Below are 16,273 nucleotides of genomic sequence, written 5' to 3'. Positions count from 1 at the left end.
AGTTCAGGGATAAAAAAATCAGTTTTATCCCTGATCTCCGGCTCTGGAATGAGTACTTTTAGCTTAGCTTAGCATAGCATAGATCATTGTATCATATTAGACCCTTCGCATCTCCTTCAAAATGGCTGCAGCAGGCGCAATGTTATTACGCAGCACCTGAAGATATTATTGCACCTGCTGCAGCCATGGTATAGCACAAAGTTCCCACATTATTTTGCCATGACAGTATAGTTCCTAGTCATATTGACCTGCAAAATAGTCTTAATATGTGTTAATATGTCAGTCTTAATATGTGATGTAATTACAGAAATCAATTAAGCTTTAAACAGGAAAATTATCAACTTTTTTTTTTTTTTAGTGAGACGCTACTGGTCGAATCTGATTTAATGATGCTATGCTAAGCTAACCTAAAAGTGCTCCTGCAAAGACCCAGAAATCAGCTGAATGAATACCCTGCAGAAAAATCCATCTTAAACCAGCCTAGGCTGGTTGGCTGGTTTTAGCTGGTTGACCAGCCTGGTTTTAGAGGGGTTTCCAGCCATTTCCAGCCTGGTCTCAGCTGGTCAGGCTGGAAAATGACCAGCTAAATTCAGCTAAAACCAGCCTTACCAGCCTGGTTTTGGCTGGACTCCTAGCCTGGCTAGGCTGGTCAAGCTGGTTTTAGCTGGTCAACTCTCAGCCTGACCAGCTAAGACCTGGCTGGAAATGGCTGGAAACCAAAACCCCTCTAAAACCAGGCTGGTCGACCAGCTAAAACCAGCCTAGGCTGGTTTAAGCTGGATTTTTCTGTAGGGTAGTTACTGAAAAAAGTGGTGCTTTAAACTACACATGCAGTGAATAGGTTTGGTAATACAACAATTAAGACATAACGCATAGTAATATTAATGCAGTTTTAAATGTAAAATGAGCCAACAAAAAGTATTTTATTATGTTTTTATGTAGCATTCAGCATAACACCAGAGAATTATCGTCTTTAGATGATCTATAGGAAGCTGCTTTGTGAGATAATCAGGCTGACTGTAGCTTTGCTCACCTTTGTTTAGTTTTATTTCACATCGTGTCCTGCTGCTCCTTAACAAGAGAACTGCAAAAACAAGGCATTCGAAATCAGCATAACATTTTATACTATTCTCAAGATTAAAAACTGCTGTGCAGCAATAAGCTAATTAATTAGCAGCGTAAGAATTGAGCATTACACTGTTTGAGTCATGCCTGTGAATGATACCTGAAATCACTTCTTTAGTAACCCAGATGGCATATGAATGTGGGCCACATCAGGCAGTTATGCAGGACTGGTGGTTTTTCTTTGTCCCAGACAAAATGAATGTGAGCCTGAAGTGGCCCACCTGTACAATAGGAAAATGGTAAATTTGGTCCAAATGACAGAGGACAAATGTGGGCCACAGTTAGAAAAATAGTGGCATAGTCATTTAAGGGTAATCTGGCTTTAAACCTAAAGTGGCTCAAACATGTAAGTGCAAATGTGGCCCAGGTATCTTAAGACATATGTGGGCCACTTTTGGCAGATATTTGCCACTGTACGCTTTGGCTATTGCGGCTGCGAGCCTAATGTGGCCCAGAGGAGATATGGCAAATGTGGCCCAGGTTTTTTAAAACATATTTGGGCCACTTTTGGCAAAAAATCTAAATAAAAGTTTTGTACATGCCATGTGGTATCTGGTTTGACGTTAGCATCTTGAGCTTATTCACAACATGGTAAAAATGTCAACTAACAATTAAAAAGTAACAGAATTAAATGTTCCCTATCACATTTTTACTTTACTGATGGATTCAGTTATACATTTGTTGCATGTCAATCAGTGTATGTCAGTGCTTCCCACAGGTTTGAAATATACTGGTGGTGGTAGCTAGACTGAAACAGAGCATTCACCCACAGCACATAAATGGTCAACTACATGCGACATAAAAAAAAAAAAAAAAAAAAGTTTTTTAACTAGATTTTTATTATGACACATACATGTTATGCACCTTTACTTTTTAATGGGTTAAAGTTATTTTTAAAAAAGGCTGTTGAAATAAAAAATCCACTATTTCTCTTTTGTGTTAATTAAGAGCCATGTGCACCCACTGACAGGTAAAGACTGCTCTCTCTCTCTCTCGCTCTCTCTCTCTCTCTTGCTTTATTGGCTTGATATTTACAGTATTGCCAAAGCATTTTACATATGTATAAAGTATGTAATATTTTAACATCATTAAACAAATATACAGCAAATAAGAAATAAATCTCAGAAAAAAAAAAAATCAGACATTCTTGCTAAAAATGATAATAATTACAAGAATAAAAAGTGAGTGTAGATTATTTAAATAAGCAAAATTAGTTGATTAGCTATTTCTAACAAGTATTTTGCAGCCATTTTAGATGTGATTTTGTTCTCTCTGAGTATATAGTAAAGTCTAGTCGTTTATTAAATGATTAATCATTTTATGTTTCTCAATGAAAAACGCATATGAATAACGGCAACTTTATAAAGCTAATGTAAGGCCCGAATCCCAGACATTTCAGGAGATTCAGAAAAAACGGACGGATGCAATTTGGCGAAAAAGACAGGTCTCTGTGGGTCTCTGTAGAGCACATAAGATTGTTGGAGTAAGTGAAAAATTGCGTACACTGAACCAGCAGTCGTTCGCAAATGTTTCGCTTTCTTGGACAGGTACAAAAAAGAAAGTGTAAAAGGATTGTGAAAATACTATTATTCAAATGTCAACATCAAATATCTGAAATATATACCACCAAATTATATGTGTGGGAAGCACTGTTTGTAGTCTATGCTAAACTGATTAATATGTACCCACAATGCTAGAGTGAGTCATAGTAACATCTTAGCAACCACTCCGAAACACACTTTTGCAAACACTTGAATGTCTGTGGATAAATGTGTTGAGCTGGTAAGTTTAAAGATCTACCACAAAGACGCCATTTAATAGGGTTAAAGAAATAGTCACTATTTCTTATTAGCTATTACGGTTTAAAGTGCGACTGTGTTGTTAAATAAAATATGAATAAAGCATAGAAGAATTATACATCAACCCTGTTGTTGTGACATTTCACTCTTTAAACACAGTAGCGTAATGAAAATGCATACAATTGTCTTTTAGACACCCTGTGGAATCAGGTTTAGGTTAGCATCTTGAGCTAAAGCACAAAATGGTGGAAAATGTCAACTTTGTTATTGTAAACTCTGTTTGTGCTTTAAGTAACAGTTTAACAATCAGTAAAGTAAGAAATAGTAACAAAACCAAATGTCCCCTATCACATTTAAACATTTTGCATTATTCTACTTTAATAATAGATTCAGGAATGCATTTGTTGAATGTGTTATATATGTATGCATGCCAATATGATTAATATGTACCCACAATTCTAGAATGAGTCAGTAGCATCTTATAGCCACCAATCAAAAAAATAAATACATCATCAAATACACAAAACAATTTTGAGTATCTTAAGTTGTTTCTGATTTGTGACTAAGATGTTCCTATGGCTCATTCTAGAATTGTGATTACACACTCACCAGCCACTTTATTAGGTACACCTGTCCAACTGCTTGTTAACACAAGTTTCACCAAAAAGCACCACACAAAAGCACCATAATGGGGAAGAAAGGTGATTTAAGTGACTTTGAATGTGGCATGTTTGTTGGTGCCAGACGGACTGGTCTAAGTATTTCAAAAACTTCTGATCTACAGGGATTTTCATGCACAATCATCTCTAGGGTTTACAGAGAATACAGAGAAGTAAGTGCTGCGCAGGTAAACCTCACTCCTCTGACCTCTAAAGGTCCTCTAGCAACAGACGCTACGGGCACCCGACTCCCATGCGGAAGGTCACCGGTTCGACCAGCTCGGAGCGGGTTGGTTACGCAGCACCGGTGGGGTTACATTGGTGCCGTGACCCAGATGGGAGTGAGGTTTAGGGGAGTGAGTGTAACGGAGGCCAGCTAGTAAGTGCTGTGTTGGTAAACCTCACTCCTCTGACCTCTAAAGGTTTTCTAGCGACAGACGCTTGAGGCCATGGTCTTTAGCCTCCTTGGTAAAGCACCCGACTCCCATGCGGAAGGTCGCCGGTTTGATACCAGCTCGGAGCGGGTTGGGTGACGTAGGACCGGTGGGGTTACAACTGCACTCAAATGGCCTCCACCGTCACCAGATCTCAATCCAATAGAGCATCTTTGGAGATTGAAACAGGAAATTCGCATCATGGATGTGCAGCCGACAAATCTGCAGCAAATCTGTGATGCTATCATGTCAATATGGATCAAAACTTCTGATGAATATTCTCCGTAGCTTATTGAATCTAATCGACGAGGTATTAAGGCAGTTCTGAAGGCAAAAGGGGGTCCAATCCGGTACTTGTAAGGTGTACCTAATAAAGTGGTCGGTGAGTGTATATTAATAATTTTGCCATACGTACATATTTGAGTGCTATGCAACAAATGTATAACTAACTCCATTATTGAAGTTGAACACAATATTAACACTTGAACGTTTGTGGACAAATACAGTATGTTGAGCTGGTGAGTTTAAAGATCTACCACAGAGATGCCAGTTAACATGAATAAAGAAATTGGCACTATTTGTCATTAGTTCCTGTTTAAAGTGTGATTGTGTTGTCAAATAAAGCATGGTTTCCAGGTACTGTCAGCCACTGCAGTCATTCTACTCTGAAAAACCAACAGGAAATCCTTGTTTCGATATTTACATTTCTGAAATAAAAAACTTGGCATGCTGGAAATGTTCAATTTGGAAGTGGTTATAAAAAAATAAATAAATAAAAATACAATGCATGCAAATATTTTAAAAACATTTTTCCAAACCTTTAACTTTATATGTTTTAAAACTGTCTAACTGTTCAGCAAACCCACTTCTTTCAGTGCTGGGAAACCAAACATGACGTGTGAATTTGAGGTGTTGTCCAGCAGTGTGCAGCCACTTTCTGAAAATAAGTGAGGCAGAGTTTTCCGCTCTCTGCCTGGCCACAGTTTCTTTTTTAGTGCACACAACCACTAACAGACACTCCTCACTGAGAGTTTTGATGATTTGCAGACCCCCTGTGTATGATGTCTCACAACGGCAAAACAGTTGCCATCACATGTCATAGACTCATAGAACACGCACAAAGTGTACAAACAGATGTCTACAATGATGTGAGATCCCTCATCTGGTTGCATTTAGTCAACTGAACCAAAAGGGTTTAGACGTTTATGTTTGGTCTAGCTGTGTGCCACAAATGAGTCAAGCTTAAATTTAAATAAATACCAAAGACCAAACTAAGCAACCCACCCAACCAACATCACAAGGTCAGGTTTAATGTGTGAAGTTTTTTTTGCTTATTTTTTTTTTTAAAGCTATACATTTGAACTGCAATTCAAACCTGATGTAGCTTCTGTACATAAACTTGACACGGAGTGGTGAAATGATGAAACCTTCCTGAAGGCATCGTGTGCATTCATCAGGATTTACAGAGCCTTTAAAGACAAGGTTACTAGATGACATGCATGCTTTTGGTGTGCATGTACTGCAGAATTGTGGCATCAGCTTTTCAGGGATATTCAAGTTATTTTACACTGTGTTACTGCATTTAGTTTGAGGGCAAAATGCTTTTTTTTTCAGTGTGATCATAAACAATACAGTCAAAAGCAATACGTTGACTTAAAAAACAAGTAAATTTGTTGTATTTACAGTGATTTGTTGACTGTACTTAAAGTGAGTAACCCTGTTGCCTTAAACGTGTGATCCAGTACAAATTAATATTTTAAACTTTAGTTGATGTGTAATGTAACTGTGTGAATGTTATACGCTTAAAGTTCAATACAAGTTGGGTTTTACAAAGTTAGCTTAGCATAGTCTACAGTGAAAGAAGTTTGGGGAATACAAAAAAATTAATTTGGGTTAGTGAGATCATAAACACTTTGCGAACATACACTCCGCGCAGCAAAGGGGCATAACCAGAGGTGCTGGGATGTAGAAGCAGAGAAAGCTAAAATGCCGTCCAAACACTGCTATTTCCACAGAGCCTTTTCTGTTTCTGTATTTGGGCTTCCAAAATACACAACACAAAGGGAGAAGTGCTTACAATTTAATTTGTATTTTGTTTCAGAGAATAAAAAAAAGATATAGCTAGCATTTGACAAAGAACAGCTTTCCGAATCTTTCCGAGTTTAGTGCTGGATTCGGCTATAAACTCCTCAAAGCAGGAGCAGCGCCGCCAATAATAGACTAAGCTGTGGATTAGGAGCCACAACCTCTAAGTATTTTAATTTGTTAAAATTGATCTGTTACATGCATACGTTCTAGCGTTAATGGTTTGTTGTGGCAAGGACATAAACAAGAATGCAAACAATGGGAAATGCTGTTTGGCATCGTTAACAATTTAGCTACAAATTCATATTTATCAGTCAACACTGCTGTAAACACCAACAATCTTCACCAGCGTGTTCAATGTCTCTCTATGCAGCCACGTTCCCTGCGTTCTACATCTTAAATAATGAACCTGCAAAAGATATGCGAAGATTTCATATTACTTACACATATTTTTAAACCGAATATATATAAAAGATACTTGTCAGGTTTTATTTAAGGGTGCTTTCACATCTGTAGTTTGGTTCATTCGGTTCGAACGAAAGGCAACAAATGATACATTGTTGCATTTTCTGCCGTCTTTGGTTCGTTTTCACACCACACTGACTGCTTTGGTTCGAACCAGTTGAAAAGAACCAAAATGCAGTCATCTGACAAAGTTCACATCACTCATTGGCCAGATGTTATTGAAGGTATTTCCTAAACTGCTTTTCGATTGGTCAGAATTCACGTGCAGGAAATGCCAATGGAACCAATGCAAGTAAACAAACTGGCAGACGCAAAATCTAGCTACGACTGTGCTGGCTGATTGTATCTTTGCTCATAGTATACTAAATAGGTGTTATGCATCACTTTAGTCAACCTATAAATTTCCAAAATGAAGCAAGGCTGCGGCTGGAAAACAATGTTTTAATGCACTGCAAATGGCGATGGCGTATTGCAGGTCACTTCAGGAGGCGTGAATTAATTTTGCTAAACTGCGACAGTCATCTTGTGGAAATATTACCAACGATCCATCAGGTAATGTTTTAACCTCTTCCTCTCTCTATCTGTTGGTAAAGCGCTGTCAAATATCTGACTGACAGTGTTTACACATTAGAGGCACAGTGCATGCTAATGACTACACACTTTACAGTGTACAAAAATAATAATCACCCTTATTTTGTATTCATAAATAATACTAATATATCATTAAATAAATTATAAACTGAATTCAAAATTAATTTGAATATTTCAGCTGTTCGTTACCTGTGCACATCCACTTATTTCTTGTCTTTTTCCTCTTGGATTGTCACCTCTAGAAAAAGAGAAACACAAATGTTCCTCAGCATATCATCGTTCCCATCTTGCACACATTTATACATGCTTAAAATCATCTCATATTATTCATAGTCAGCAGGAAAAAAAAAGTTTGCTTGCTATTCGTCTCCTGGATAAACACCTTAAAGGATCAATGTCTCTATAATCAGCTGGAAAAGCACCTTGTAGCATTAGTGTGTCAGGCAAAGAGCAAACGATCCTGTACTTACGTTTGACCTCCAGCTTACAGGCAACTGTAGCCTCTCCGAGAGCATTCTTGGCCCTGCAAGTGTAGACGCCGCCGTCAAAGCTGGATGGTTTGCGGATTTCGAGAGAGCACACTCCTTGGTTGTTGATCTGCCTGAATTTGGGATCATCTCCTAGGAGCATCTGGTTCTTCAGCCACTCGATCTTGGGCTGCGGAATACAAAAATGTAAGCTGTTTTAAACGTGAGGCCATGAATAATATTAGCAACCTAGATGTCCTTGTTGTCAAAACGACATCAAAAACATGAAAAATGCTAATAGATTTTATGTCTGTTGTTTACTTTGATGTCAAAAATACTTCAAATTGACATTTAACGTTGGCGTTTAAACACACGTCAAAAAGTTATTACAAGACTGTTCTGTAATTGATTTTTGACTTTTTTTTTATGCAATTGTCATTTCGACTGACAACAAGGTAGCTTAGATGCATTGTAGGGATACAAAATCCATTGTCAATTTGTAATTGAAGCTTTCAGATTGAAAAAAAAAAACTTTTTGTGTCCAAATTTTGGTCATCTAAAACAGCGGTTCCAAACAGGGGGGGGTCCTAGCCCACAAGGGGGCCTCAGCGAATTCTGTGGGGGGTGGCGTCATATTTTAAAAATTTCTTAGCAGTGGACAATTAGGATAATGATCATGTTGCCTTAGATCATTTTATCCCCTAGCTCAGTGGTCCTCAACCACAAGTCCATGAATCAATTGGTACCATGCTGCACAAGAAATCATTAATTATTTCCATTTATTTGTTATCTGAGCCTGAACGATCTTTTATTTTGAAAAGTCATTTATTTTGAAAAATGACCATAATCTCTTGCTAACATCTCGGTCACTTGAGCGCCCAAATTTAACCCAAAAGCAGCAAAATGATTAAGAAGTAGGCGTCTTTGGAAAGTTTCTTTACTAAGGGGAAAGGCCCAGTGAACGACCCACAAACTCCCAAGGTATGGATTCGCAACCAATTTGTCAGCAAATCAGGTGAATCCACCATGGCTCTGCAGGAAAGATCAACCGCTGGAGATTCACAAGTTTGCACAAGTTTGTTGTGTTTCCAATGAAGGTGCGAGGCTTGCACATGCACAAGCGCCGTGACACACTCGCGCCAATGAATCCTGTGAGCACACAGCAAGTCACGTGACAAGATTTAATCGATTAGCTTCAGCTTGTATGGAATATACACATTTCGGTAAGACTAATTATCTCAGACAAACACAGAACACACAAAATGTTTTGTCAGCTTGTCATCCTCTGAGAAAACGGTTGATGTTCGCCTAGCAACCTGCAACCTATAAATTAACATCTATATTGATCCTGGATCAACATTCCAATCAGCCAATCAGAATTAAGGTATACGTTTTTACATTTTTGTTAAGTTTAGGCATACGGTTAGGTTTATGCACTTCAACATGATTGTTATTCAACTATTATTTCCCTCTGATTTTGGAAATCATTTATAGTTACAGTTGGGTAAGGGGTTGGGAATAGGTATAGATTACATTTTGGAACAAAAAATATGTTCCAGGATTAACATGGATGTTAATACAGGATCACATTGTACTTGGCAAAATCATGACGTGCGGGAAGCCTTCCCTACAAAGGCAAAGTGCAATGTCTACACAGACACTTAAACTTTAGCTTTAGTTTTTTTTTACTCATAACTAAATTGTGATAATGTGTAGTCACTAGCCTTTGTAGGACATAAGTGATCCAAAACTAGATTGTACAGCAAATGCATTTAACACATTAACGTTTAAACACTCTCTCAATTAGAGAAAATACAAGTTTATTACGGTAGCTGCAATTAATACATAGGATACCTACTGAAGATGCATTTATTAATCCACAGTAATGCTGTCAACTGGTGTAACCGAAGCTATATCCAACTCCAGTGCTAACGCTCCTGTAGCCTCATTAAATTTTATGCCTCACACACACTTAGAGGTGTCACGGTCCGTTTATAATATGTCACACGTCCCAGTCTTGAATTTCTGCCCATTCAAGGTTCATGAGCCAGAGCGGCATGTTACTGTACTACATAGGTCAAGTGTTTTAGCATTCTGTTATAGTGTTATAACCTTATGATGCCAACTTTTGTCCTGCTGTTTCTTGGCTAACTTTCTAGAAAAATATATAATAATCATACTGTAAATCCTCTTTGGGTTTTAATACGTTTGGTTTCACAGATGGAGTCCATCAGATGCTAAATTGCTTCAGATTTCAACATTTCATAGATAGTGGTTTAACTAATTTCAAGAGGATCATGTGCTTATGATTGAACTCCATTAGTACCGTATTAGCTCCGTATATTTGCACCAATCAGATGACACACTATAAACTACCAGAGCTTTCTACTCCAGTCATCTTCGTCTTGAAGAATCCCCCTTTCCTCCCCTACTCCTCCCCTTCTCAAGGTGGCACGGTGGCCTAGTGGGTAGCACTGTTGCCTCACACCAAGAATGCTACTGGTTCAGCCCTCTCTGGGCAAGTCGGTGTTTCTGTGCAGTTTGCATGTTCTCCCCAAGTTTCGTGTTATTTTTCTCCGTTTTCCTCCAATTATCCAAAGACAAACACCGCAAGTAAATTGACTATTTCAAAATAGCATCCTTAGGCAACTCTAGCCAGATATATCTCAGCAGTTCAGAAGAAAGGGAGTTCTCGAGACCCACCTGAGCTCAAACTCTCCTCTCACCCTTCAAACGGGAGGGAGCCCCAGGCTCAAGTATATTCTGAGCTCAGGGTTCTCTCCCGGGACAGCATGCCAAACACGCTTTATTATCAATCATCAGCTAAGTGTGAACTTGAAATGGCTAATGCAAAGATGCTATTAGAGAAGGTAGAGATTCAATATTGTCCTTCAAGAGTTTAACATGTTGATGTGAAAACATTTTTACTTTAAGGTGTTTGATTTGAAGTTTTGATTTGGTTTGTTTTGAAGGAATTTAAAGTTAGTTTCATTTAGAGGAAGTGATAAAATTAGAGCCGCCCAGCTGAAAACAACATTAACAGGCTTTAATAATGTTAGCTATGGTTTTAAACACAGCGGATACCAATTTTTGGTTAAAATATTAATGGGCACACTGACATTATCACTTTCAAAAGTGGTTTATTAGAACAACATTCCAACCAACAAGGACTGAAACTGCTTTTGAGAGAAACAGTAGCAGCGTGTCAATTTCAATTTATTTACCATTTTTGTCTTTTTAATAAAGAACCTGCTTTAAGTTTCATTCTTCACTAACTTTTCTTTGTTTAAAATATGGCAGTGTCAGACAGACTGTAGCAGGAATCTTGCTAATCAAACATTTAATTTTGTGTTCTGATCTTCTGAGATTTCACAAACTGGTAATAACAATAAATGATATTTCAGACTGTTGATGATTAGAATGAATGTTGAATGATTAGAGAATTTAGAAGCTAAGAGTAAGGATGGGGTTGTTTCAACCATCCCCCAGATTTATTCATAGAAGCTCTTTCAAGAAAGAAATTATGTTGCAGTATTCAAATATTAATTTTCTTTTAAATGAACTTTGTTCCTTTATTAATCAGGGGTCGCTACAGTGGAATGAACTGCCAACTTATCCAGCATATATTTTACACAGCGGATGCCCTTTCAGCTGCAACCCAAAACTGGGAAACACCCACATACATACACTACAGCCAATTTAGTTTATTCAATTCACGTCATGTCTCTGGACTGTGGGGGAAACCGGAGCACCCGGAGGAAACCCAATTGAACACGAGAAGAACATGCAAACTCAACACAGAAATGCCAACTGACTGAGCTGGGTCTCGAACCAGCGACCTTCTTGCTGTGCTACCCACTGTGCCACAGTGACGCCCAATATTGAAGTTAAGAATTTAAAATAAACTTTAGATGAACAACTGCATTCCTAATATATGTGTATGCGTATACATGTTAGACAAAATTTTGTAGTTGGACCATTAAAGAGTTAAAAAAAAATGTTTTCTTTATAAGGCAGATTGCTGAAAATTCATTTTAGTCAATTCAAAAAGTCATTTTAGGGTGATTTGTGGTGTAGTTTCACAGATTTACGATTTAGCACTAAAATGCTTTGTGAAATACTCTTAGGGTATTATATAAATATAAGTCTTACATGCATTAGTTTTAAGATTTTCTTCTAAATTGGGAAGTTTGGAGTTACTTTTAGCTTTAGAATGTTGTGGCAATACGCCTCTGTTAAAGAAGTCAAATACAATTAAGCACCACTGGGTAAATATTCAGAGCAGTTCCAACTGCATTTTCTCTTAAGCACAACTTGGCATGGTTCTGTTACTAACTGTTACCGACCCAGGTTTTTCTACACAACCATCTGTGAGGAACGACTACCGTATAGTGATGTGATCAGGGTTTTCTAGTCTAGTACAGAAGCATGCTCACTCCAGTGAACTTGAGAGGATGGTGGACTAAGTTGGGTTGCACTGGAACTGTGGCTAGATACTACACATGCAATGAAATGCAGTGAAAACAACTGGATCTTGTGTGCACAAACGCTCAGGAAGTTTCTTGTGTATATGTACTGTATTTTAACCAAGTACGTGTATGGGACCCATCAAACATGCACAATGTGAAAGGCCTTTCAAATGCTTAAAAATGGCAAAAGGAAAGCATACAGTAGCCATGCTAACTGGTGTGGATACTGATAGAACTGTTCAGTTTCTAAACAATGCAGGAAAACTTTGTGAAAAAGCTCTAGACACCCTTAAACCTTGGGATTCAGCATGAAAGTATGTATTTTAGTCCAGCCTGGCAATCTGATATTTGGAAGCAAATAACTTTAGGAAAATTCATTGACTTTCTGCCCACTCTAACCCTTTTAACTCAGTTACCTTCTGTTTCAAATACTATAGCGTTAAGGCTGATTTATAGTTCTGCGTCAAGCGCGCACGTATGCTACGGTGCAGCCTACACGTAGACACTTTGGCTGTTTCTCAATATGCGTTCTTCAGCTGTCTTGCGTCCTCGTGTTTTGGTGCAACGTCATCATCAGCTGCCTAAGTTCAGTTCCAATATTCAAAACTTGGAAGGAAACTTCCCGGATGTGTTGTTGATATCGTGGACGCACTAATGCAGACTTGAGCAGCAAACTCGCTCTGGAAGTCCCAGAAATCATTGCAACTGGAGGTGGGAAGTGCAGCATTTTATTTAGATTTATTATTAAAGTTCAGAGATATCACTTATTTACCTCAGGAGTTTCTCTAATTGAAACGGTGAAAGTAAACATTAACATGGGTATCTTAATAAAGGAATAAACACATTAAGGGTTGTTTGTTTGCTGAGATTCATATTAAAATCTGTTTTATTTATATTGTGCAGAGTATATTTATAATGTTTTTATGCAAAGTATATATTTTGAAGAGAGGGGAAACAATAAATCGTTGTACGAGTGCTTTAATGTTTAAATAATTTACTATTTAAAACGCGTGAAGGTCACATGACCATCAGGAAGAACGCAGCATCCCATTTCTTGGAAAGGACGCATTCTCTGCCCTCGCGGTCTCCTGAGTTTGTTCTTCCGAGGACACCTGGCAAGACTGTTCTCCACAAGAACGCAAGTCCGTTCTGTGCGTTCTTGGAATTGAGAAACAGCCATAGCCCTTGCTGTCGCTGTCTGCATACTTGACGCCCACCTTACAAAAAATGCAACTACACATCACAACGATGAGTAGCGCAAGCTCTGTGATTGGTCGGCTATGTAGCGCTGACGAGTGTGGGCGGGACCGTGAGCTGAGTGAGCCCAATGGAGCGAGTGTTTACAAGTGTGGAGTCCCGTGAAGGAGCTCTGGATGGAAAGTTTTGTTTTGTGTTTACCTCACAGTTAAAGTTGTTGCACATCCGTTGGTTCCTGCCTCAAAATGAGAGGTTTGAGCCACTTGTACATTAAGGAAGTGTTCAGAAAAAACAAAACACCTAAGAAACCCCCCACAGAGGAAGATAAACACCTCACTGCCAACTAGCGTTTCGGAAGTGTTATTGCAGAGCAACAGAAACAGCGTGCAGAAGTATGAATGCACAGCTACGCGCGTTGCATGCGTCGTGGGTCACGGCGATCGCTTGACGCAGAAGTATAAGCCAGGCTTTATTTTTGAGAAGGCTATTGTTAGGGTGTTGAAACTCATTACGTTCTATTGCTGATTTGAGAGTTTTACATTTTTAATTTCATCCAACATGCTAAAGACACCCCAGACATCTCTGGAACTTTTGTTAGCGCAAAATAGACAGCAGGCCCCATCGGACACGCTGTAATGAACAAGAATTTCGTGGTGTCTTAGAAGCCTAACTTGTCAGGATTTGCGTTCACCCAAGATTCTGCATCTATCTCAGCTGTTCTCGAAACTTGAGTCTACATCCCCCTCCTTGGGAATTACAAGCTAACACAGTCCCCACATGACTGTTTACCAGCTGGCTTCAGTGGTCAGCAAGAACGGCCAACAGCGTGGTGCTTTTTGTACTTTATGACAGCAGCAATGGGCATAAGCTATTTATTGAGCTTGAATCCAAGGACGTTTGGACATGCTGATACCATCGTTGGACTATTGACAGCTGCTGCTGAGTTACAACGATACTCTTTTGGAAGTATATTTGTAGCTACGCATCAGCTAATTCTAGCATCCAAACAAGTAGATAATGAGTGGTTAATTGTCTACAGCAGAAAATGTAGAAGGGGCAAGAAGAACATATGGTATATTGACGGTTACATTGAAACTACATGCCAACTAGTTCTGTATAGTAGCAGACTGTACTGTAAGGTTGGGGTTAGGGTTAGTGTAATTTGACATATACTTGCAAAGCTACTTATAGTCAGAGAATGTGTGCTGTCTTGGTGGAGCAGAATCAGCAGGTATTAAGCAGACAGACTACTAATAGTCTAATGAGTATTAGGCCCTGTTTACACTAGTGCGTTTTAGTTTTAAAACGGCATTTTAGAATGAAAACGATCCATGTCCACACTTGCATTTTACCCAGCATTTCTGAACTGCTCTCCGTCCACACCAAAACGCTGAAAACGCACATCACGTGACCACACACACACACACACTCTCGGGGCAAGCGCTGCAGCCCATCTACCCAGATGAAAGCTCTGCTAGTCGGACTTCTCATCAAGCATCTCCCGCTGGATCTAATCTCACTATATTTATTAAACGGGATATTTCATTCATCTTGTTGTCTTTATCTAACGACATATTCCCTGACTTTGGTCATTGGAATCTATTACTTGTTCTCAGGTAACGTGTTTTGGCTGAGCGCAAAGATAAGTTAATGATTAATGTTACCACGTAGCCTATTCTGTATATTGACTAATCGCTTGCCTTTATTTCCTATAATGTATAAACTTATGGTATGTTATACTTTTATAATGGCCATTATTGATTATTAAAACTGATATTCAGCAAAAGAGAGGGTATGTTACGTATTTTCACCGAAATTGAAAGGAGTCAGTTGTTATCGGCTCCACACAGTGAAGATGACGCTTATATATGCAGCACGGCGCCTCAACATTTCTGCTGTCTGTTAAGTTGCTAATATTAAAATGAAAATAGGCAGTTCCTTAAATCATGTTTACATTTTATTGTTGAGAAAGTGAAACAACATAGCCAGGGTGATGTGAATGAAGTTATAAAGTACACTGTTCCTTTTGAAGATTTACCTGTGTCCTCGGTATAGTCTATTTTCCATATCAAACTGAGAAGAAGAGACTGCAGCCTTGATCAAACTTGCGAAGTCTGAACTTACAAGGAGAGGGTGCAGGACTTAACTGTGCGTGTTAGGCTACTTAATATTGAGGAAAAGCCCCAATCAAAGAGGCGAATGTCTGCAGCCCTGCCTCCGTTTTCAGATGTCTCCGTTTTCCATCATCCACACTGAGACGGAGCAGCAGCGTTTCAGAATGAAAACGGCCTCTCCAGCGTTTTCGAAACGCTCCGTTTTTCGGCGCTCGAGAACTCCGGCGTAGTGTGGACGGTTGGCGTAACCGTAGCAAAACTTACGCATTTTAAAACTAAAACGCATTAGTGTAAACAGGGCCTTAGTTGGCATGAAATTGCAATGCAACTTATCGTCAACTAAATGTCCAAAAGGGACCATCAAAATAAATTGATACTGATACTGTCTATGAAAGATCATTCATACCTTTGGACTGCCTCGGACTGCACACAGTAGTTTGGCGGTGTAGCCCACAGTGGCAGCTCTGTCTTTGAGGGGGGCTGTGAACTTGGGAGCCTCGCTGAAATCATGTTCCTTGTACTCAAGTGGCTTGTAGACAATACCTACAGAAAGGGGGACAACAACCTCAGCCGGGACTGACAGTTGTACAAAGAGTACAGCTGTTACATGACATGAGAGCTAAGCATGTGCAAAACGACATGCTTTACACTCCAGCAGTTTGTCAGATACAAACTGATCAGACATATTTAATTGAGGATGTACAATGCAACTGTAAATACTATCCCTCTGAATGCTAATGTAGCAGCTATGAATACAAAGTAACACTCCACTTTTTTTGGAAACAGGCTCATTTCATAAGTCACCTACTTTAGGGTTACACAATTGACTTGTGTCATTATTAAATTCGTTTAGCTAATCTCTAGGTAT

The 16,273-nt window shown here is 38.9% G+C and overlaps 1 protein-coding gene across 9 annotated transcripts in view; it reads right to left on the bottom strand.

Annotated features, from left to right (window-relative positions):
- Nucleotides 1–16,273, bottom strand: part of mybpha (myosin binding protein Ha) — a 48,501-nt gene that overhangs the window by 730 nt on the left and 31,498 nt on the right. For 5 of the 9 annotated variants that reach the window (XM_017353529.4, XM_017353530.4, XM_073938186.1 and 2 more), the window contains 4 exons: nt 15,812–15,981; nt 7,629–7,815; nt 7,348–7,396; nt 1,034–1,084 (listed from right to left, as the gene is read on the bottom strand). In XM_017353529.4, coding sequence (XP_017209018.1) covers nt 7,362–7,396; nt 7,629–7,815; nt 15,812–15,981 — 392 coding nt within the window. In that variant the 3' untranslated portion in view covers nt 1,034–1,084; nt 7,348–7,361. The remainder of the gene's footprint in view (nt 1–1,033; nt 1,085–7,347; nt 7,397–7,628; nt 7,816–15,811; nt 15,982–16,273) is intronic. The other 4 variants (NM_200558.2, NM_001331200.1, XM_073938189.1 and 1 more) reach the window with 1 other exon arrangement.

Source organism: Danio rerio, chromosome 23 (assembly GCF_049306965.1).
Source record: "Danio rerio strain Tuebingen ecotype United States chromosome 23, GRCz12tu, whole genome shotgun sequence".
Lineage (NCBI taxonomy): Eukaryota > Metazoa > Chordata > Actinopteri > Cypriniformes > Danionidae > Danio > Danio rerio.
This window is presented reverse-complemented; position numbering and strand designations above follow the sequence as displayed.